This window comes from Ostrea edulis, chromosome 1, assembly GCF_947568905.1.
Source record: "Ostrea edulis chromosome 1, xbOstEdul1.1, whole genome shotgun sequence".
In the NCBI taxonomy this organism is placed as follows: domain Eukaryota; kingdom Metazoa; phylum Mollusca; class Bivalvia; order Ostreida; family Ostreidae; genus Ostrea; species Ostrea edulis.
Window position 1 is genome coordinate 89130844 of NC_079164.1, and position 26073 is coordinate 89156916.

The 26073-nt window shown below is 35.8% G+C and overlaps 1 protein-coding gene across 1 annotated transcript; it reads left to right on the top strand.

Moving 5' to 3' along the window:
• The first annotated feature begins 11 nt into the window (after positions 1–11).
• On the top strand, positions 12–24428 carry LOC125675739 (protein brambleberry-like). Its single transcript, XM_048913532.2, has 11 exons — positions 12–310; positions 401–529; positions 4301–4486; positions 5904–6126; positions 7263–7379; positions 11706–11885; positions 12592–12798; positions 15323–15481; positions 15852–15937; positions 20637–20752; positions 21932–24428. Exons 1-11 carry the CDS (start codon positions 83–85, stop codon positions 22050–22052), a joined length of 1752 nt encoding a protein of 583 aa, XP_048769489.1. The 5' UTR covers positions 12–82; the 3' UTR covers positions 22053–24428.
• Positions 24429–26073: the final 1645 nt, after the last annotated feature.

The following is a 26073-nucleotide window of genomic DNA, read 5'->3' on the forward strand; positions in this document are numbered from 1 at the left end:
CAATCAAATTTTGTTTTTGCATTGTGCGAGGGGCTTTTTAAATGAACTTCCTGTCAACACATTGAGAGATGATCCTTGTGAAATGAAACTGTTATTGATTGTTTTCGTTTTAATTGGACATTACAATGAGTCGGAATGTGTACTAGAAAACATTAAACATTGGTTGTTTGGTGACCATGTCCAACATATTGTTGACAGCTCGCTCAGCAAGAGCGGAGCTAAGTTCGAAGTTGTGTCAACTGACGAAAAGTTTCTCAAATTCGCGAGTACACTTACTGACATGTCACCACTAGATGCCTGCTATCACATTGTAATTTGCTAACTACTTGGCAATATTTTTCATTGTTGAATTGTTTATGTATACATATGGACACACTTTCATTTTTGTACTCTTTGATAGGTTGTATACAGTTTAAAGAAAAAATGCGGAGACTTGATCGAGGAGGAATTAGGAAAGTTGGCTGTTCAGCTCTTGAATTGTCAATCTGATGCAGAGGAAAGACCAACTTTTGTGTGTACACCAGAGATGGTAAGAAACTTTGTTTATAATAAAGTGGTGGTGCTACAATACCAATAAAGTGAGTGCAGCAGACTACAGGAATGTGTGTGCGAAACAGGGCTGCAGCGATAAATAATGGAATGGTATGGCTATGCTGTGATAAAGCCAGTCATGGTTTGATTTATGATACTATATAAACACAGGTTAAATCATACTAGTGATGAAACGATTGTTGCTGACAGTCGACTGTCAATCCTTTTTGGCTCTTCGATTCCGATTATCGATTCTATTTTTCATTATGTAAATATTGCATGTAGTTGAGGGTAACATTGAAAATTTTCACCCCGAGAAAACTGAGGCATAGCCGAGGTTGACAATGGTATTTCAAGGGGTGAAAATTTTCAATATTACCCTCAACTACATGCAATATTTGTTTTATTATACTGAATGTTATAAACAACAAAGCAGAAAGACTTACGTCTGTTGACATTTGATCAATCACTGTTATGCGATTTTTCGTATATCTCATGTTTATTACAAATGCTCAAACGACGTCGTCTAACAATCTACGGCAAACTGTACGCGCATAAGTTTGACGCATGTGATAATTTTTTATAATATCACCCATTGTCAAGTACTGTTACCCATTGCTAGATACTATCACCCTGGAGGGCGTGCTTTCTGTTCTAAGAGGGTAACAATATGTTTTTAGCTCACTTGAGCTGAAAGCTTAAGTGAGCTTTTCTGATCGCTTTTTGTCCGTCGTCTGTTTGTCCGTCTGTCTGTTAAACATTTACATTTTCAACTTCTCCAAAACCACTGGGCCAATTTTAACCAATGTTGGCACAAATCATCCTTGGGTGAAGGGGATTCAAAATTGTTCAAATGAGGGCCAACCCCCTTATCCAAGGGGAGATAATAGCAAATCAGTAAAAATACACTGAAATTTTTTAAAAATCTTCTTCTCCAGAACCAATAAGTCAATTTCATTCAAACTTAATGCAAATCATCCTTAGTTGAAGGGAATTCAAAATTGTTCAAATTAAGGGCCAGGTTCTCTTCAAAGGGGATATAATCACAAAAGTGTAAAAAAAAAATAGGGTGGGGTCATTTAAAAAATTTCTTCTCATGAACCACTGTACCAGTATAGTTGAAATTTACGTGGAAGTTTGCTGACATAATGGAGATTCAAGTCTGTTCATATCATGGCCCCCAGGGGTCGGATGGCGCCACAATAGGGGAAACCATATTTTATATGTATTTATATAGGAAAAATCTTTTAAAAAATCTTCTTCTCAAGAACCATTGAGCCAAAAGAGTTCAAATTTACATGGAAGCTTCCTGACATAATGCAGATTCAAGTTTGTTCATATCATGGCCCCCGGGGGTCGGGTGGGGCCCCATATTTATATCGGGTGGGAAACCATATTTTATATGTGTGTATATAGGAAAAATCTTTAAAAATCTTCTTCTCAAGAACCATTGAGCCAGAAGAGTTAAAATTTACATGAAAGCTTTATGACATAGTGCAGATTCAGATTTGTTCATATCATAGCCCCCAGGGGTCGGGTGGGGCCACACTAAGTGAAATCATATTTTATATGTGTTTATATAGGAAAAATCTTTAAAAAATCTTCTTCTCAAGAACCATTGAGCCAGAAGAGTTCAAATTTACATGGAAGCTTTCTGACATAATGCAGATTCAAGTTTGTTCATATCATAGCCCCCAGGGGTCGGGTGGGGCCACAATAGGGGAAACCATATTTTACATGTATTTATATAGGAAAAATCTTCTTCTCAAGAACCATTGAGCCAGATGAGTTCAAATTTACATGGAAGTTTCCTGACATAATGCAGATTCAAGTTGCTCATATCATGGCCCGCAGGGGTCGGGTGGGGCCACAATAGGGGAAACCATATTTTATATGTGTGTATATAGGAAAAATCTTTTAAAATCTTCTTCTCAAGAACCATTAATGGAATAACAATGGGAAATTCATTTTCCATGTATTAAAGTGACTCAGGTGAGCGATGTGGCCCATGGGCCTCTTGTTTCAAATGCTTCTCGACCAATCAGATTCGAGTATTTTACATGAAAGTATAATAAAATCGATTGTCAACCGTACTCTAGTTGATATTTAATCCGAGATTCTTCGGACTGTTAACCCTGCTTTTATATCCTGACATGTGCAGAAGAGAGTCAGAGTGGACTCCATATTGAAAAATGGGAATTTAGCAGGGATAGACATTAACTTTTTGTCTCCCTTGCTCTTTGGGCAAGTAAACTCGAACTTTCACTTGTACGAATGAAAAACTTAGTTGTCCGAAAATTTTTAGTCTCTTAGATCCCTGTATACACCCATCAACCAGTATTTTTTTTAAGATTAGCTCTCTCTCTGTCTCTCTGTAAATTGGTAAATAGCTAAGTTTTCACTTCTTTAGAAAAGTTTTCCCTCTTTCAGGTTATCCCTTTTCCCCCAGTATAAGAGGTTATACCTGTGAATTAAACCAGAATCCTATCAATTCAACCCATATTTGTCTCCATTGCAAACAATTTTACATTTTTATTATCATGTTTTGACAGTGCATGTTAAAGTAGTTTCTTTATAATGTATTGATTGATTGAATATTGTTTAACGTCCCTCTTGAGAATATTTCACTCATATGTAGATGTCACCATTGCCATTAAAGGGCTGCAAAATTTAGGCCTATGCTTGGCACTTATGGCCTTTGAGCAGGGAGGGATCTTTATCATGCCACACCTGCTGTGACACGGGGCCTCAGTTTTTGCAATCTCATCCGAAGGACAGCCCCATTTAGTCACCTCTTACAACAAGCAAGGGGGTACTGAGGACCTATTCTAACTTGGATCCCCATGGGACTATAATGAATTGAGTTGTATAACTATTTGAATCGATATCTTAGTCAGGGTTATCACTAATGCGAGAATCTGTGCACTGGACACGAAAAATTCATTTGAGGTGTAAGGATATCTTAAATGATGAGTCCATTGGTGCATTCTGAATTCAAATGAAAACCAGACCTAAGTCAATGTTTTCTTAATTTTTTCTCTGAGGCCCATTATTTGTGTATTGTTTAAGATCCATCGGTGAAAAAATCCAGATAACTTGTTAGTGAAGAGAGACAATGCTGCTGATTTTTCAGTGCAGTTTACCAGTGTGTCACATTGCTTACCATTATGTTTAACAAAGCAGAAAATTAGCCTGAATTTGACATCATTGATGAAAATACTGTGCTTAGGACTGGAAAAATGCTTTAAGATAATCCGTGTATTCGATATTACTATTGGAGATGTCTGAGAGTTTTCAAGTTATTTACAGTAAAACACGTTTATAGCCATGTACTGGGAACAAACAATTGATTGGTTATAGTAGTTATTCATGATTATATCCATCAAATTCATACTGTGTTTTAAATCTACAGGGAATGGAAACCACTTTGCTGTAAGCATGAATTCATTATAAGCGTGTTCGCTGTAACTGTGTTTTACTGTAAGCATGAATTCGTTATAAGCGTGTTCACTGTAACAGTGTTTTACTGTATCTCATTCTGGTAAACAAGGTTGAGACTAGTGGCTAACTTCAATAGTTTCAGGGTATTCAACAAAATCAACACATTCATGTTTAAGATACCGAAAGTAACCTGTAATATATTCTATGCCATAAATTTCTTTTGATCAGCGTACAACTGAACATCTTATTTCCTCTCACTATTCATGTCAAGCTTCCAGAGTTTTGGAAATTTCATGACTGGTTGAACAATTTTTCTTTCTGATTTCAGACAATTGCAGAGTGTACAAAAAACATGGATGGCCCAACATGGAATGCCTACCAGATTGTTGGTAACAGAGCGAGGGCCATGTGTTACGCGACACAACAAAATCAATTCCGCAGATTGACAGAGATGGCTGTTCACGATCTGGTGTCTGCTGCTGACGATCAGCTAGAGTCAATGAAGCAAATTCTGGTGCAAAAAGACTTTCCAAGAGATTTTAGATCTAACCTGTTTTCACTATAAATATATATATAATCCAGAAATGACTCAATAAAAATCTATACAAGTACATGTAGTAGTATAAGAATATCACAAAGCTGATGGAGTATACATGTACTCAAATAGTTTCTTCAATTCTTCAGGAGTATAATTCGTTATACTATTGAAGAATTGAAAAATCTAGTCAAGTATACTCCATCGGTTTTGTGATATTTTTTAATTCATGTGTATATATATATATATATATATATATAGTTTCTTATATATATATATATATATCCAAATATGAAAAATTGCCTCAGTGTCCGGTAATCAATAGGTAAATTAAAATATTAAATAAAATATGACAACACATTGTAAAACGTAAGCACTTTCATTTTTATGTATATCGGAGAGACAGAACAACTCTTAGAGCCAGAATCCGTGTACATAAGCAACACATTCAAGTACCAGAATACCGTAAAATAAAACTGAGTGAACATTTAGACGTGTGGAAATGGACATTTTAACATTTTCCCTTTTAACAAACTTTTCACGGACAATTTAGTGGAAAGGAGAGAAAAAGAAAAATATTTCATTCGCTCATTTAGACCTACGCTTAATAGGTTAATGTAAATTCTTTGTATTACGTCACAATAATACGCTCCAAATGACTCCCTTTGTATTGTGGCGTCATTATATTGTTATAGTCATAACAACATAATTATGTAAAACGTCTGAAGATTTTTTAAAAATGAAAGCGCTTCATATTTTATTTAATATTTTCGAGATCGAAGATCGAGGGGCATATTGTTTTTGTCCTGTCTGTCATTCTGTCTGAAACTTTAACCCTGCTAATAACTTTTGAACAGTAAGTGATAGAGCTTTGATATTTCACATAAGTGACAAGACTACCAACATTTTTGACCCTGTGACCTTGGAGTTTGACCTACTTTTTGAAAACTTTAACCTTGTTAATAACTTTTGAACAGTAAGTGCTAGAACTTTGCTATTTCACATGAGTATTTCTTTTGACAAGACCTTTCTGTGGGTACTAAACCTTTTGACCTTGACATTAGACCTACTTTTTAAAAAATTGACATTGGTCATAACTTCTAAATGGTAAATATTGGAGCTTTCATATTGCACATGAGCATTTCTTGTGACAAGATCTTTCTACTGGTACCAAGATATTTGCCCTTGTGACCTTGGCCGTCTTTGGAATTGTCCATTATCGGGGGCATTTGTGTTTCATAAATACATCTTGTTTTAACCTAAAATTTTTCAAGATTTCGTTCATGACTTACAATATATGTACTCAGATTACAATCCATATAAATTAAGGCAAATCCACTAATTAGCTATTTCAAATGAATCAATGCAATATACACTATACAGGTGTACTTTGTAGAAAGGACAGGAGGTACTGCACTCTTTGACGTCAGAAACAGTCACAAAACTGTATGACAGTCAGATGGAACTGCTAGGAAATCACCAGCAATTGAAGCTAGCTCACGACACCATCATGACCAATGTCGAGGATAACATGAAGAATCTTCGCCAGGAGAAATCCCTGATAGCCACCGGAAATCAACAGCTTGCAGAGATGGTGGAGAACATCAGACAGAAGCTAGGTACTGAACAGGACTTCAATAACATGGATCTCTGTAATGCAAGATTTTGTGTTCTAGATGCAATGAAATCTATAGGGGACGCAAGAAAGTTGAAAAAAAAAATGTGAGTCTGCGGGCACACCTTCACCCTCAAACTCAAGTAAAACTTGAAAACAAGAAATGTTTTAGAAACATATATATGCACCTGTGTGGCAATATTGAAAAGGACCAACTTTAAATTGCACCAAATTTGATGTCTGTCATGCAGAGTGTTCACAAGATAATGAGCTGACTTATGTCCAGAGTAGTTTGACCCTTGACCTTGTGACCTTAAAAAAATAAATAAAATAGGGTTCATCTACTTCTTAGGATGTACCAGTGTACCAAGTTTTATATCTGTTCTCAAGATATTGAGCTGACAATATCTTACTATGTCCAGCTTGGTCCTTAACCTTTTGACCTCAAGATCAATGGGAGAAACCAGTTTAACAAATCTGATGACTGTCAAGTGAAGGATTCTTATTGAGTGGACACCATTTGTCTACCGATATACTGACTAACATACATGTGCAAACTAATATTTCCTCCTTTATAGGGGGGGGGGGGGGGGGGGCATAAAAATCTTCTTGTTAATACATTGAATAATTGAACTCACTGTGGTTCTGATAATTACTTACATAGAAATTATGAGGTACACTGTATGCTCGAATTTTGTAAATAACTGCAAGTAACAATATTATTTTCAGCTAGTTGTTCAGGGTACAAATTATAAGTGATGCAACATACTATGTAGCTTGTTAAATGGCAGTTTGTGTTTTTTGCTATTGTTCAGAATATATTTACATGCTGACTGGTATGTTGAATTAAATTCTGAATTGTTTGTAAAATGTGCCCAAGAGGTTAATCATCAAATTGAATGCAAAATTAGATCTGAAACTAAGATGGTAAGATTAATATCATTGAATGCACACAAAAGAAAGGTTTAGAGACTAAGAAATTTTCTACAGAGTCGAAAAATAATGATTAAATGAAATGGGTTGATTGTAATTTAAATTTGATTTATCAATAATTATCTGTCATGATTGATCAGCACAAATTAACTGTAAATATATTGACACTTTTCATGTCTATTACATGAATGCATTTTCTATTTGTAGATATAACTGCTGAAAAAATGGCTTCTCATGAGGAAAAACAACAAGAGAATTATAAGAATATTATTCAGGATTTGGGCCAAATTCATACAAAAGCACAAGATGCTCTGAAAAAATTAGGTATGGTACATTGACTGGTGTATGTATTTCTTTTTTTCAGAATGCTTTACACAATGACTTACTCACAAAGAAGGACTTCATTAGACCAATATTGATCCCCCCTCTCAGGTCCAGCTGTCCAATGTGGATCTCCACTCTCAGGTCTAGCTGTCCAATGTGGATCTCCCCTCTCAAGTCTAACTGTCCAATGTGGATCTCCCCTCTCAGGTCCAACTGTCTAAGGTGGATTTCTCCTCTCAAGTTCAACTGTCCGATGTGGATCCCCACGCTCAAGTCCAACTGTCCAATGTGGATCTCCCCTCTCGGGTTCAGGTCAAACTGTCCAATGTGGATCTCCCCTCTCATGTCCAACTGTCCAATGTGGATATCCCCTCTCAGGTCCAACTGTCCAATGCGGATCTCTTCTCTCAGGTCCAATTGTACAATGTGTATCTCTTCTCTCAGGTCCAATGTGGATCTCCCCTCTCAGGCCAAAATAAAAATATTGTTTGTTTCCCCTCGCCCGACCGAGTCTGAAAATTCACACCGACCCATAAGTTTTTATTACGCCATTCTGATGAAGTTTTTTTTTTTAATTTTAAGAAAATTTCAAGGTCGTTTCTGGTGCAGATCAGTATTTTATAATGACAAAAATTTTCTATATCTTCTTTGGTTTCGATCCAAAATTAAAAAATAATAATACGAATACAGGAGGTGTTCTGGTCCGAAATCTAGAAATTTCGCCGCCTCCAGCTGGAGGCGGCATTCTCTGGCTGATTTCAAATACTTACAAGCCGAATTCAATTTTAAGCTCATAACTAATCAATAAAACGATTCTTCTTGTACTTACTAATATCGATTTTATGGGTTCTTTCATCACATAAACAGTCTCTTGAAAACATTTTATCAAACTGTCGAGCTTTGTTTTGAGTCACGAGACTCGTTTGCTCAAATGGCAGTGAAAATTCGGTTGACTACAACTGTTGGTTTCTGTTTAATATCGAATTTTGGATTGATATTTTCTTTTAATCGATATTAATAAGTACAAGAATCATGATTGTTTTATTGATTAGTTACAAGTGAGTTTAACATTGAATTCGGCTCGCAATTCGGACTAGTGATCTGCAAGATCGAGATGGAGAAATGTTGTCTATACGAGGAGCGAGGAAACAAGAGAATTCGGGGCATCCAGTGTGCAAGTTGTGTTCTTCAGTAGGGGAAAGTGTTGATATTTCGGACGGATGCGATATTTTTGACAGTCAATCAGAAGCATTTTCAATTTAACTTATTTCTGAACTAATGCTATATTTACAAACTGGAAAACACCTAATTATATGCACATGTGTAACTCAGCTCTGATTGGTTGATGTCAGCATCCATTTTGTTTGATCGGCAAAATCAAGTCCCGTTGAAACGTTTTCTGGTAAACTAGATCTACCGATATCATTTAAAAATATAATCAAAATCACTATCATATACAAATTAAGATAATGTGCAAAAAAACAAAAGCATAAAATGTCAGTGAACCATAAATAAAAGACAGCAACCGAGTTTACCAATTTTATAACACCATGTGTCCAAAACTAACACCATTGTCCATAGTTGCAACATTCTCCCTAACTTTATTTAAGTGTTAGTATGTGGCATAAATAGCAGAGAAAATTCTGATGAAACCCAATGTTCGTCGAATCAACCAATATGTATACATGTAGTCCAATGCCTAAGTTTAGTGGTTAGATAATGAGCATTTCCAAAATACATGAAGTACTGTCCGAAATATCGACACCTTCTCTAATTGCAAAACGTGGCAATCAAAGCAGAATTTACGCGAGAACTGACTATACGAGTTTGATGAGGAAACATGGATGATGTGCTTCACGACGTTTGGTATCGGGCATTGTTAATGGTTATGGGAATTTCATAATAAATAAAATTCTGCTAGCTAAAAAAAAAACAAACTTTTTACCTACCCACCGACCTTCCTCTGAAATTTAGGGTCGGGAGAGGGGAAACAAACATATTTTTAAATGTGGCCTCAGGTCCAACTGTCTAATGTGGATCTCTCCTCTCAGGTCCAACTATCCAATGTGGATCTCCCGTCTCAGGTCCAACTGTCCAATGTGGATCTCCCCTCTCAGGTCCAATTGTCCAATGTGGATCTCCCCTCTCAGGTCCAACTGTCCAATGTGGATCTCCCCTATCAGGTCCAACTGTCCAATGTGGATCTCCCCTCTCAGGTCCAACTGTCCAATGTGGATATCCCCTCTCAGGTCCAACTGTCCAATGTGGATCTCCCGTCTCTGGTCCAGCTGTCCAATGTGGATCTCTTCTTTCAGGTCCAATTGTCCAATGTGGATCTCTTCTCTCAGGTCCAATGTAGATCTCCCCTCTCAGGTTCAACTGTCTAATGTGGATCTCCCCTCTCAGGTCCAGGTCCAACTGTCCAATGTGGATCTCCCGTCTCTGGTCCTGGTCCAACTGTCCAATGTGGATCTCCCCTCTCAGGTCTAATTGTCCAATGTGGATCTCCCCTCTCGGGTCCAATTGTCCAATGTGGATCTCCCCTCTCAGGTCCAATTGTCCAATGTGGATCTCCCCTCTCAGGTCCAACTGTCCAATGTGTATCTCTTCTCTCAGGTCCAGGTCTAACTGTCCAATGTGGATCTCCCCTCTCAGGTCCAACTGTCTGTTGTGGATCTCCCCTCCCAGGTCCAGGTCCAACTGTTCAATGTGGATCTCTTCTCGCAGGTCCAATGTGGATCTCTTCTCTCAGGTCCAACTGTCCAATATCTTTAGCACAGACTGCTAGACAAGGTAATTGAATGAATATGGGGCGTTTCTTGTGTAAATTTTTAGCTCTTCCGATCCGAAGGCTCAAAGAGCTAATCATATGTCTGGCGTGCGGTGTTCGTCAACTTTTTGGGAAAAGGGCTATATCTCAAGAACCAGGGTTGTGACCCTTTCACAAGGGGAGATAATTAGGAAAATACAAACAAAAGTAGTGGTTGCTAAAAAATCTTCTCAAGAACCACTGGGCAAATTATCACCAAACTTATGCATAAGGATGAGGATAGGTTGTAGATAAAAATTTGTTCAAGGCATTATCCTGGGGCAAAGGGTGTGGTCTCAAGGTCACTTCAAAGTTGACCTTAAATTTTGTTTTGTTAAAACTTTGATATTTTGCTTAGTATAAGGACTAGGATCATCAAATTTTGTCAGTTTATGCATCTTAGAACCTAATATCATGTTGTCTCAAAAGTAGGTCATGGTGACCTACTTTTTGAATTTCTCAGGTAATTATTATTAAATGGATTTTGATGAATATCTTGGACACTTTTGAGCTTATGATCATCAAAAGTTGTCAGTTGATGGATCATGGGACCTTGAACTGCGTCATGTGAAAAGTATGTCACCATGACCTACTTTCTGAATTTTATGGCTAATAATTTATGAATACAATTTAGGTTGTTGTTTCAGATACCGAGAGGTTTAGAATCATCGAAGTTGTAAGTTGATGCGTCTAGAGGCCACAGAACATATTTATAAAAGAAGTAGGTCACAGTGACATACTTTTTGAATTTTGCAGACATTCAAATTTCACATTTTCAATTTTAGATGCATATTTTGGACACTATGAAAGCTAGGATCATCAAACTTTGTCAGTTGATGCATCTTGAGTCTTCATAGTTTGTTGACCAAAAAGTAGGTCAATGTGACCTACTTTTGGAATTTGACGGCTATATTTGAATATTTCAGATACTATTTGACTTACAATAATCACTCTTTGTCAGTTGATGGGTCTTGAGTCTTCAGAGTGTGTCGACCAAAATGTAGGTCACCGTGACCTACTTTCGAACAGTTACATTTAAATTTTCAGGGACTATTTGACTTAACATCATCAAACTTTGTTAATTGATGAATCTTGGTTAGTGAGAATTTTTTACTGTTCTACAATGTGTCAGAAAAGTGATTCTAGGCCCATGGGCCTCTTGTTTTAATTCTAGATTAAAATTTTATTTGATATGCATTCTGGGTGTTACTGAACATAGTCATGGCAGAACTGGCCCCAGGATCATGAAAAAAGTGTCAAACTCTGATTACTGTGCTAAAATCATATTTAGTCAAACAGTTCCACTTAAAATATTTTGTAAATACAGAAATTATATCATCAGAATGCTGTAAATTACAAAATTTTTGAGTTTCAGTTTTCTAGCTACTGAAAGTATTAAATTTTGACTTTTACAATGAAAGTCTGTTTCATTATTCTAATGTGGGGTGATTATTAGTCATCACAGAGCTCTGTTGAATATACTTACAAAAAATGGAGCACTTTTAATTCCTTCACAGATGAGAGTTCTAAGCAATTGCTACAGAACCACAAGGAAATGACCAAATTTTACCTGGAGATGTACCAGAATGTGATCAAGATCAACTCCTCTGTCACCAAGCTGATGAGCACTGTGCAAACCATGCAGAGGGACTTGGAGAAGAAAATAAGCTGGTTCTCTCATATTCTGGGCAGCTCAGGTAGGATATATCTGCATATACCATACATATTGTGATGAATTTTGTTTGTTAGCAGATTTGTGGAATTTGTTTCATTTTGGAGTTTTATACATACAATAATGTACATCTAAAGTGACATGACCAGATCCTTTTTCTTGCTTTCTCAAAGAAATCTCACACTATCTACAGTTCTACTCATATTAACCTTTTATGACATTGTTAGTATCTACATGTATATGTACCACAATTGATCAGAAAATCATATTTACTGGACTTTTCACTCAAGACTACAATAAACATTACCTGGCATTATTGTTTGCTCTCAACTATAAAGCTACTACTGTTTACACTTAAAGGCTTGCTGAAAATAACATTCATTGTATCTTGGTTAAACTGAAGTGAAAATGTCTTGTAACTTTGGTGGGTTACACCAAAATTGTTTTTGTTGTTGTATTTTTTGCTTTCCTTACTATACATCAGGCAGGTGTAGGGTGAAATTACCAACAATGTAATGGCTTTTGATAAGCAAAATACTAAGTACAATATTACTGTTAACCAAATCATGAGCCTGATTTCTTGGCCAGTTATGCCACTTCCAGTTGTACCACAAAGTCATAGAATTAGTGATTGATTCTCTGGCAAATATGATATTTACTCATATGTATTTTTATTTAGATTGTCTTTCTTTATTTAACAGTACCTTTAAAACTTTTCATGTATTTAACAGAGGACAAGTTGGCAGTATTAATGTCCTGGGGACAGCATCTGATGTTCTTCATGTTTATCATCATTATGTCCGTATATCTACAAATTCCACGTCTGTCTCGACTAGCCATCATTGCAGCCCTCGCAGCTAATGCTGTTGCCGAGCTCAAGTTTGGACAAAGTCTTGGGTTTAGACATGTCCTGGGTTTCATTATCACTGTAGTCACAGGTAATACATTACCTAAAGATTCCTTGTGAAAAATTAAGTCAAGTTATCTTGGCAAAAAATGAGGACTGGAGAGAACATTTATCACATGTCATGAAAGAATGGCTTTTGATCGTGTCTGGCACATGAAAACATGTGGCATAGACATAAACTTCATTGTTTCAAAAGTTACCATAACAAGTTGACAACAGAACACAAAACATATTTGATAGAGATGCTCTTTCAAAAATAAAACTGCTATATGCTGGTGTCCCTAAAGGGTCCATATTACAATCTTTGCTATTTTTATGCTCCCTGAAAAATTTCGAGGGAGCATATAGTTACCTGTCTGTCTGGCTGTCCAAGCTCATATCTCCTAAACTTTCATCAGAAATTGATATAATTGATCACAAATATTCCTTGAGACAAGGACTTTTGGACCAAGGTCTTTCAATCAGAACAGATAAAAGTTCCTTATTTCAACAGTTTTTGCTGTAAAAGTTCCAATCTCAGAAACCTTCCATCAGAAATTGATCATAATTTATCACAAATATTCATTGAAACAGGGACTTTTGGAGCAAGGTAATTTTGGAAAGGTCAAGGTCACTCAGAACATATACCTTATGTAAGGAAAAAATGGTTACTCAATTTAATTTACAAAAAACTAAAGCAATATTTTTTACAACCCCAAAAACTGCAAACACCCTGAATCTATTATTTCAGAAAGTCTTTAAGCACCTTTCACACATGCACAGATGAGACACAGGATCATCCAAGATCATCAATCTGTGATGGTTTGTGACAATCTGTCAACACCATGTATAAACCGCACATGCATCTGGAGTTGTTTGGGACCATCCGGCTTGGTCAGTCCGGAATGAAAACCCTCCATATTAATCCGTGTAGGTTCTGTGTATCAATGGAGACATCCATGTAGCCACCGAAGTGTCTGTGTAAAGTCCGCGGTCATCTGTGTACGAAACTTTTCTGCTGAAGAACACAGATGTCTACGGTTTGTACATGGATCATTTCCAGAAACTACATGGACTGTCACGAGAAACGCAGGGGAGAAAGACAGTGATAATCCGTGGACATCTGTGTATCTCTGTGAAACAAGCATGGAAGGACCGGTAAAGACCGTGATCTTCTGTACCCTCTGTGATCACACCAGCACCGACCAGGATTTTTTTCTAGAGACATTGGTAGCTACTGTGCTTATCCGTAGAGAAAGCGATGCTTTACGTGTCTGCATCGTGACAAGACAGTGTTGACACCAGCATTACGACATCTCAGAACCCAAAGATGCCGGATCACGCTGGATGATTAGAATTTTGCATCCGGCATCGACTGGCTCCTGATCCGTGAATGTGTGAAAGGGGGTTTTGAATTTGTTACACATTATAAACATTTAGGGGTTATTTTCTCTCAAGATCTAAGTTGGTCCTACAATGTATGTATTGATACAATACTAGTCAAAGCCAAAAAATGGGGTTTAGACTTGGCCGAAAATCCTTATCGGATGTAGTCAAACTGATGCAGAAAGGGTGGAAAGGTTTGATTAAGTGCTGCTAGAATAGTTACAGGTCATTGTCATCAAGAGAATCTCTGTATATTGAAACTGAGTGGGAACCATTTTACATCAGAAGGAAAACAACGAGTTAGATAAAAAACAATTTGGGAAGTAAACCGTAATTTAGCTCCTGATTATCTATCAAATATTTTTCCAAGTATTAGATCCCGTTCCTCAATTTATGTAACAAGAAATTTTCAAGACTACGCAAAGATATACATACACTACAAATTTATAAAAACTTCTTTGTTCCAAGAGCCATACAGGAATGAAACTCCTTACCTTTCGAGACAAGGCAATCTGAACCTTTAACAAATATATGAAATGCTTCAGTAACATTAAAAAGCCATTCCCTTTTATTATCATTAGGAGAGAGGTATTTAGATATCATACACACCAGTATTTAAGGCTTCAACTCAACTGCGTTTTTAATAAATATTCAGCAATATCGTCGGCAGCCCTTTATGTACTTGTGGATTAGTAGAGGATGACTATCATTATTTCTATTCTTGTAGTACTTGTAGGTACAGAAATGTCAGACATGAATTATTGAACAAGATGTTTAATATTTAGATATAGTGAACACACAGTTCTACTTCTCTCAGCAGTAAGGAAAATAAAAATCGTTTATCTCTTATTCACACATTTATTAAACAAAGTAATCGATTTAATCTATAAGCTAGTGATGTACATTTATCTAGCATATGCAGTATATTTAGAATGTTGTTAGATGCCATGTCTAATATTGAATATATCCTAGTATACTCGTATTCAAGTTTGATGTTATTTATAGTCACCATGTATATTATGAAACACATTGTATCTATGTTATTACCATGTATATAGGGAATGGGTGGTCTAAGTTTTTATAACTTGTGCCTGATCCCTTTGTGATTATATTACAATGAAATATGTTCAAACGAAAGAGAGATATTAAATAAAATCAATGGGAAATTTGATTTGTATGTTCTTTTCCAGCAAATGTAATGTATCACATCTGGCGTCCAAAATTTACATCTAGAAGAGAGCCTTATCTTGCCATTGGGAATTCCCCTATCCCAGAATCCAATTCTACTACCTTGTCTGATGATGAATTGCAGACATTTCAGTACCTTTTGCAAAGATTACAAAATTCTGGTAATGAATTCTACAGAAGAATGATCATTGAGATGACCTTCTTCAGTTGTGTTTCTCTCTCTCTCTCTCTCTCTCTCTCTCTCTCTCTCTCTCTCTCTCTCCCTCTCTTTCTCTCTGAAATGAATATACTATATACAAAATGAATGGTAATTAATTTTTTATCTGTCTGCATGCATCAAAAATGGGCCACATTGATAATACAATATACATGTATTACCTTCCTATGCCAGTATATATTTGGGAAGATTTTTTTTAATATTTATTCAATGTACATGTAGGTAGTCTCAAAAAAGAATTGTAAGAGTACTTGCTGTGGCTCTGCTCTATCATTTAAAGTAAAATGTAAGTTACAAGATACTTTTTTGATCAGTTCCAGATGGCCAAGACAGAAGAGAGGCAGGAGGTTGTACAAGCCATGCTCAGGCAACCAGAGCCAGACCAGACTCCTCGACAATGGTACACTGTCACTTCAATTCATATCTCATTGTGTATTTAAGGCCACTTGCTACAAATTTAAAAAAAATATGAAAATGGATACTAAATTTAATATCTTTTTGTAATGAAATGCACAAAATATCAAAATTAATGATTTTTAATACCCCCATGATTTCTTAATTCTGTCCTATAGACTGGGAAAACTTTTTGTAGAGTTATTTGGTGAGGGGCAATATTTTGCAATTTTTGAACATCAGAGAAAATATACAAGTTCCTTATACTCAAGGAATTTGATATTTGTATTAATTACAACCAAAATATATACAACTCATGCATCCAATTTTGTTTGTAATATGTGTCCTTAATAAAAAATATTTCAAGGTTCTCACACATTTTAGCTGCAATATCTGTCTGCATGTTCAAGTTTGAAAGGGTTATCCATCTTTAGGATTGATGCATTGCTAATTGTTGTTTTTATGCCCCTGTAATCGGAGATTCAGGGGGCATATATTATTTTGTCTGTTTGTCCACAAAAACTTTAACCTTGGCCATAACTTTTGAATGGATGGTGATAGGTCTTTTATATTTGATGTGTGTATTCTTTGTAAAAAGACCTTTCCTTATGTGGCAAACTTTTTGACCTCTCGACCACGGAGTTTGACCTACTTTTGAAAAACTGTATACTTGGCCATAACTTTTGTTATTAATTTGTTGCCATACTGGACATCAGTGTCACTGTAAATTCCCTAATATACACAAAGAATTTATTAACGCGTAATTTCCCAAAAAACATCACTCGTGAAAAAAATATTTCTCACTTTTATTTTTATATTGCTAAAATACATGCAAAAACACTTTATCAACAGAGCACTCAAGTATTTATTTTCTCGCGATTTGACCTCCATGAGTCATTTTGCGATAATAAGTAATCACGTAAAATAAGGAATCTACAGTATACAAAGTTTCGGGGTACAGAGAGATCTGACTGTCTTCCTGCTCTCCATCTGATCTGTTGGTGCAGTCATGTCCTGATCTGTCGGTGCAGTCATGTCCTGATCTGTTGGTGCAGTCATGTCCTGATCTGTCGGTGCAGTCATGTCCTGATCTGTCGGTGCAGTCATGTCCTGATCTGTCGGTGCAGTCCTGTCCTGATCTGTCGAGGCAGTCATGTCCTGATCTGTTGGTGCAGTCATGTCCTGATCTGTCGGTGCAGTCATGTCTTGATCTGTCGGTGCAGTCATGTCCTGATTATAGCTACTTCTGAAGGTGTGTCCTGACTTGATAATTGATTTTGACTTATTTTTTGTCATGATCTTCAACCAAGGTCATTTACAGAAGATCAATGTCAAATAGAATGTACAATCTAATTAAAATTAGATCTTTGATCCGCTTGTAGCGATTGCATGAGCGGATCAAAGATCTAATTTTAATTAGATTGATAGAATGTATAGATTGCAGATTTAGAGTTCAATATACAGTGTTTTAAATATTTCTTAGTTTGGATGAGTATATTGGATGTTTTGTAAAGGTTGGTAGTAGGTACACTGTATATTGTAAATGAACATTAGTTAGGTTGGAAGATAATTCAGTGGGGGCATAATGCAAACATGTTATTAGAAAAATAACACACACTAGTTATTTTTTTGGTCACAGTGAATTATCTCCCTTTGCTCACAGTTGCTACTGTCCATCTTTTCTTTATTAATAACTCAAACAGGTTATTTTTAGTTAAATTGTGTCAACTCCCTCACTTCACACCATGTGCACTGCAAAGTTTTGCTGGTGCACCAAGGCAAAAACAAATGTTTGATTTGTTTAAAAGCTAGCTAAATCAGGGAAAAGTATTTATAAAGTCTTCGGAAAAGTACAGAAAATTATTCATTTTCAATAAATATGTCGCCCAAAAACATAAATAACACCTCAAAGAAACAAATAAAATATTAGTAGTCTGCAATATGTCACCCAAAAATATAAATAACACCTCAAAGAAACAAATAAAATTGTCCTAGTCTAGCTACACCTGCTACATGTCTTCTGCCACAATAGCTAATTAAAGTCTGTGTACTGCATCTTCTACATCATTCATGGAATCACGCAATATATGTCAGCTGGAAATAAAAAAAATCAAAGATTTCAGACGAAATCAATGACCTTGTAAGATCAGGGGAAAAAAGAGAACAAAAATGCATTATTCTAAATATATGTACACTGTATATGTGTTCGTAAAATAATTTGTGCATTATTTTTCTAATAATGTGTTTGCATTATACCTCATACTGTTTCATATGAAGTGAAAATGTCAAGATATGATCAATCTCATAAGTAACTCTTATATAAGGAATACAAAATTAAGAGTTGGGCAAAGACGGATCCCTGGACATACTAGGGGTGGGATCAGGTGTCTAGGAGGAGTAAGGATCCCCTGTCGACCAGTCACACCTGCCTTGTGTTGGTAGTATTCTATTTGAAGTCTGTTCCTTTGTTTAGTTAGGTTGGTAGTACTCTGTTCCTTTGTTTAGTTAGGTTGGTAGTACTCTGTTCCTTTGCTTAGTTAGGTTGCTAGTACTCTGTTCCCTTGTATAATTAGGTTGGTAGTACTCCGTTCCTTTGTTTAGTTAGGTTGGTAGTATTCTGTTCCTTTGTATAGTTAGGTTGGTAGTACTCCATTCCTTTGTATAGTTAGGTTGGTAGTATTCTGTTCCTTTGTTTAGTTAGGTTGGTAGTACTCTGTTCCTTTGTATAGTTAGGTTGGTAGTATTCCGTTCCTTTGTTTAGTTAGGTTGGTAGTACTCTGATCCTTTGTATAGTTAGGTTGGTAGTACTCTGTTCCTTTGTTTAGTTAGGATGGTAGTACTCTGTTCCTTTGTTTAGTTAGGTTGGTAATACTCCATTCCTTTGTTTAGTTAGGTTGGTAGTATTCTCTTCCTTTGTTTAGTTAGGTTGGTAGTATTCTCTTCCTTTGTATAGTTAGGTTGGTAGTACTCCGTTCCTTTGTTTAGTTAGGTTGGTAGTACTCTGTTCCTTTGTTTAGTTAGGTTGGTAGTACTCTGTTCCTTTGTATAGTTAGGATGGTAGTACTCCGTTCCTTTGTTTAGTTAGGTTGGTAGTATTCTCTTCCTTTGTTTAGTTAGGTTGGTAGTACTCCGTTCCTTTGTTTAGTTAGGTTGGTAGTATTCTGTTCCTTTGTTTAGTTAGGTTGGTAGTACTCCGTTCCTTTGTATAGTTAGGTTGGTAGTACTCCGTTCCTTTGTATAGTTAGGTTGGTAGTACTCTGTTCCTTTGTTTAGTTAGGTTGGTAGTACTCTGTTCCTTTGTTTAGTTAGGTTGGTAATACTCCATTCCTTTGTTTAGTTAGGTTGGTAGTATTCTCTTCCTTTGTATAGTTAGGTTGGTAGTACTCCGTTCCTTTGTATAGTTAGGTTGGTAGTACTCTGTTCCTTTGTATAGTTAGGTTTCATGAAGCCTCTTTTTTATGCCCCCGAGATCGAAGATCAAGGGGCATATTGTTTTTGTCCTGTCTGTCATTCTGTCTGAAACTTTAACCTTGCTAATAACTTTTGAACAATAAGTGATAGAGCTTTGATATTTCACATGAGTATTCCTTGTGACAAGACCTTTCCGTGGGTACCAACATTTTTGACCCCGTGACCTTGACCTTGGAGTTTGACCTACTTTTTGAAATCTTTAACCTTGCTGATAACTTTTGAACAGTAAGTGATAGAGCTTTGATATTTCACATGAGTATTCCTTGTGACAAGACCTTTCCCTTGATCTTGGGGTTTGACCTACTTTTTGAAAACTTTAATGTTGCTGATAACTTTTGAACAGTAAGTGATAGAGCTTTGATATTTTACATGAGTATTCCTTGTGACAAGACCTTTCCGTGGGTACCAACATTTTTTACCCGTGACCTTGGAGTTTGACCTACTTTTTGAAAACTTTAACGTTGCTGATAACTTTTGAACAGTAAGTGATAGAGCTTTGATATTTCACATGAGTATTCCATGTGACAAGACCTTTCCGTGGGTACCAACATTTTTGACCCCATGACCTTGACCTTGGAGTTTGACCTACTTTTTGAAAACTTTGACCTTGCTGATAACTTTTGAACAGTAAGTGATAGAACTTTGATATTTCACATGAGTATTCCTTGTGACAAGACCTTTCCCTGGGTACCAACATTTTTGACCCCGTGACCTTGGAGTTTGACCTACTTTTTGAAAACGTTAAACTTGCTGATAACTTTAGAACAATAAGTGATAGAGCTTTGATATTTCACATGAGTATTCCTTGTGACAAGACCTTTCCGTGGGTACCAACATTTTTGACACCTTGACCTTGGAGTTTGACCTACTTTTTGAAAACTTTAACCTTGCTAATAACTTTTGAACAGTAAGTGATAGAGCTTTGATATTTCACATGAGTATTCCTTGTGACAATAAATTTCCGTGGGTATTGAACCTTTTGGCATTTGACCTACTTTTAATTTTTTTTTTTACATTGGTCATAACTTCTAAATGGTAAATATTAGAGCTTTCATATTGTACATGATCATTTCTTTTGACAAGATCTTTCTACTGGTACCAAGATATTTGCCATTGTGACCTTGACCATCTTCGGAATAGGCCATTATCGGGGGCATTTGTGTTTCACAAACACATCTTGTTTTTTTAATGTTAGGTAAGTAGATGTTGTCATGTAAAAAGTCTCTTTCTTTCAGTTGGATGAGGAGGACAACGTTAGGCGATTCCTAGATGAGAACTTTGATACCACACTCAACAATCGACCCGAGACTCCTCTCCCATCTACCTCTGGATTTGGAAGATCTTTTTCAAGGTTTGCTATGGAATGCCTGTTGCTTTTGATCATTGCTGTATCAACACATTATAGGAATCTGATTTAACAAGACTGATATATTTTATCAAGTACTTGGTGATTGATATTTGAAGAAAGGAAAAGACTTGGTACAGATTTGGATTACTATAGGTTTTTTTACTATTATCGAAAATCACGATACATGTACTGTTGATGTGCATTATGTGCACTTTTCAAAAATAAATTGAAAGGAGGAACATTCATCAATGATTGTCCTTTAAAAAATATTTTCTTGGAAGGTGCATGCACATGTAACAGGTCAGCATAGACATTGCATACCTGCAACAGTATAGCACTGAAAACTGGCCCTGGGATCATTAAACAGACTTCATAAGGTCAAACTTTCAGTCATCTGTTACATGTACATGCTTACAAATTGTTGAAAAGAAACTTGAAATTTGCAACCAACAGCACTCTGGTTATAAAATCTTGCAGAACATTAAATTTTGTATGTATTTGACCAAATAGGATTTTAGCAGCCCTGTGATTTTGACATAAAACAATGTACATCCCTCAGCAACTTTCATCGGAGATTCTTTGTTCTCATTACATATTTTGATATTTTCCCTATGGATTTTATAGGGTGTACCAGGGCTTTTCACGAGCCATAAGTGCCAACAAATGTCCGGGGACTACTTTAAACTCAATTGAGATGTCACATCTGCTTACGTAACTTCACGATTGTCACATTACAAATATCAAATGGATGTAAACACTTTGATGTCGATAATTCAAATGAATGTGCACTTCTAAAATTAGTGCATAGAATTTGATAAATATGTAATGAAAAGGTTTTTGACTGAATATCAGGAAGTAACCTTGCCCCTCATCTTTGAGAGGAAGTGATCTGGGGATCCTGTTCCATGAAGGTTTAATAGTTAACTTTAACTGACAGTTAACTTGTAATTTACTCTAGACTTACATTTATATAGTGTTATATCTGCGCACTAATTGTCAGTTAAAATTAGCTAACTTTTGTGCAACTGGATCTCGCTTTACTGTGTAGTAAGCTTGAACATGCATGTTTCTGGTTTTAAGATTTTTCTCTCGTGGCTTTCTTATTGGACAGCTTCTCTGTCGATCTAAAGTGGTGTCCCTTTTCATTTGAAGTGTAGGTCTTGTTTGTTAATGTATTTACAGATCATCCACTCCGTCACGTTCCAGCACAGCGAGCATGCGTTGTCACGGTCTCACTCGAGCAGGAACTCCATGTCGACTGTCTACCATGCCGGGGCAGGATTTCTGTCACCGACACAAATAACAACACATGATAAAACTCAGTCAGTGAGACAGAGGGGAGCAGTTGTCTTCCGTCATCGAAATGCATTATGATTTTTAAATTCAGAAATGAGAAATGGTATACCAGTGATCCGGTTAAGTCATATATGCAGTTACTTTTAAGTGTTTGATGTGCCAAATTTTTTTTTGATGGGTGTAAATGTAGCACTAATGTATTAAATTATAATTGTGATGATTTCAAATGCAGAGCTTGCATGAAGGTGTACAGTAAAACTCAAATATAGCGAACACGGATATAGCGAAATTACGGCTATAGCGAAGTGAAAACGATTTCCCCTGCAAATTCTATATATATTCTATTAATATCAAATTCTGCGTCTATAACGAACACGGATATAGCGAATTTACGGATATAACGAAGTAAATTCCTATTCCCCTTGAATTAAAAATGAACATAAAAATCACCTTTTATAACGAATTTATTTTTTTTCATTTTAAACTCTGTGATTTTTAACAATCGTTAAAGGATCCACACTTATTACAAAATTTCTGTTTGTATTTTTTCAAAAAAGGTTGTTAACGCAAAACAATACTTACACATATGTTTAGGAAATATATTGTCGGTATTGTTTACTCGTTAATTAAGTTTGAAGTTTGATTGCATTTATTTTATCGTACACTCCTTTATTTTTGTAAAGCAACAAGTAAATGACAATTGCAATAGACTGTACATGTATGTATTGCGCAAAATTTTGTTGACATTTCTCTCTCTACATGTTCTTGCATAACTTAATAATCCATCAAGATAAATTATCATACATGTATATAAATCAATGTGTAAATTTCTTGCATAAAAATATTTCTTCTCGAAAATATATAGGCTTCATTTCTCTTAAAGACAATACAAACACAAGTATATCGATTGCTACTTTCTTATAGAACTGATATACATGTAGAACAAATCAGTTTTAAAACGAATTCGTTATATTTGAATTATGAATTCGCTATAAACGTATAGCGAATTTTTATAGAGGGTCCCCAGAAATTCGCTATATCAGAGTTTTTCTGTATATACTTTGTACAGTGATATTAGTCAAGCTTTGTTTCTGGGAGCCCATTGTAATCAGACTGCCAAATACCCAACAGGGATACATGTATGTATTATACAGATAAACTTAGAGATCTTGACCAAGTACATGTACAGCGTATATATTTATACAGAAAAATTTAGAGATCTTGACAAGTACACTACATATACAGATTTTAGAGATCTCGACCACTTACAATACAATCTATATATAGTACAGATAAACTTGGAGATCTTGTTTATATTCAGGACGCACAATAGTAGTTGATATCTTGATAGCCGATGTCTTGGAGATCTTCATTATATACTGTATCCGATAGTACCAAGATCAAATTCAGTGTTGTGGAATAGTTCTGTTTCGAGGGGGCCACTAATTTATTTGGGTTCTCTATCCACAATATTATAACCGTAACAAAATACACATTTGTCAATTTACATCATGTCAGAAACCACTCCCAGGAAATTACATTATCATGAAGAAACTGACGAGAGTAAGGATAAAGTATTGGTAGTCCATGCAAATTGGATCCCATGAAATAAAATTTACACGTTAAGCATTCCCCTCCCCTCCCCCTTTCCTTTCATGTCAATGTTAGTTTTAGACAAATTGTATGAAATTCTAGTAGTGAATGTTCCCCCATCATTTTTCATATCAAAACAGCATTGAGTATAGGGGCTTGAAATTTTTCATTGGGGGATGGTATATATTAATATTAAAGTTAATTAAAGGGAAAGGCGACCCTAACCACATAGTCGCTTTTATGAATAAAGTATGGCTTACTGATATGGTAATTGACAGTCTTTAACTACAAAAATCCTAATTGATTAACAATTAAATCAATATTAATCTATCATGTATTTTAAATTACCCGCCGCTAAGAGAGTGGCCATCGGAGTTTAATTTATGACATCACACCGTCTATTCCGGTTTATTTTATCAGCAGCACTGTAAACATGACAAGTCACGAACAGTTAAGTTTGGAGCCGTAGATTTGAGCCCGTTCTTTCGCAAGAAGAAATTGAGAAAGGAAGACGTTCAGCCAGGTCGCAGACGATAAACGTTCTTGATACAAATGTCTTGAACCTCAACTTGTCATTACGCAAATGATGGATCCAGTTTATGTAGTCTTTTCTTTTCAAATGACTTGGTTGAGTTGGGAATTTCGAAAAAACTTTATTCACATCTCCCCTTCAGATTAGTGTAAATAACTGCTTGCCAGGAAGACATCAACCTATTTATTCATAAAATATACGTCCACATGCACAACTTTGATGATCTCACAGATGCTTGGGTTCAGGACCACCCCCCCCCCATCCGAACCCCCCCCCCCCCCCATCCGAATAAGCTACACAAGTTGATTTAATTTTTTTGTTGAAAATATTTCTAATGCACGTCAACGTCTTGCATGCCCATAAAGTCCAAAATATATGCAATTCAAAATAAGCTCTTTAAAAAAATACCCTCACTGGTTATTATAAGTTCTGTTATAATAACCAGTGAAGGTATTTTTTTTCCAAAGGGCTTATTTTGAATTATTTTTGACTTTATGGGTATGCAAGACGTTGTTGACATGCATTAGAAATATTTTCAAGAAAAAAAATAATTAAAATCAACTCATGTAGCTTATTCGTAAGGGGGAGGGGGTTCTGAACCCAAGCACCTGTGGATGATCTTAGAATCTCATCAAAACCGGAACAGACGGTGTGACTTCAAAATTATTGATTTTTGTGGTCATGGATACAAAAGAGTTGCACATCATGGCAGCCTCTATAGATCGCGGGAGTTTCAATTTTTGACGTTTTCAAATTAGTACTGAAGCTTATCTAGGTCATATATCAACAGAATTGTATGACAAATCTTTATCATATGATTAATCCTATCATTTATCATGTAAAAATCTTTTGGGTTGCCTTTCCCTTTAGCTATAGTGTACCATGCATCTTAAATTATATATTACATTCCACTACCTGAAGTAGGGTAGCTTAATGTGTTAACAAATTAGAATGGAAACCTGTGAAGAATGTCCTGTTAAAGTACATTGTATGAACACCCTCTCCCCATACACACAAATGATAGAAGATATAAAGAATTTGTTATTGACCCTTACTTACAGATACATGACCATTGTTATGAAGTGGCCGTCTCTGTGAGTTTATTATAATACACCCCAGTCATGTATCACAAACACACGAATCTCCAGTAGAATGTGTTCAGGTGCTTCAAACCAAAATTAGTATGCTCGTGTAAATTATAGTGTGTAATAGTGTGCATATTGGATATTTTAATACTGAAAAATCATGAATTTTCATTGAAGTGTAATTTGTTTTAAATCTCAAGATATGATCATACTAACATATTTATATCCATCAGGAAGTGCGAGGAGAGAGAGAGTTTCCCTTTCCTCTGAACTGTGAATTCAGGATTGTTATCACTTTTCAGACACCTTTGATCAGTTTTCATCATTGCGAACAGTTGTATTTATATGATAGCATGGTACAATGTGTTGCTGGAGCACTAGAATTGATATTTTAACTAAATTTTCTTGCAGTGAATGTGTGACATTTATGCCTTGTGTAATTTTGGAAAGAAATAAATCATTATAAATCAGTCTACTTATACAGTTTTTTTTTAATATAGAAGTTTTTGACATTACTCAAACAATACAAAATATGGTCAGCAGTAACAAAACATGTATGTAGACCCTGTCTATGGATCTTGTGTACATTCAGATTCTGTACTTGTATCTGGATTCTCCATAATCTGGATTCTCTGTACTTGTATCTGGATTCTTTATAATCTGGATTCTCTGTATTTGTATCTGGATTCTCTATAATCTGAATTCTCTGTACTTGTATGTGGATTTTCTACTTGTATGTGGATTCTCTACCTGTGTCTGGATTTTCTAACTGGATCATGTTTCTAGTACATACCCCTTTTCATGGAATTGTGCACTGT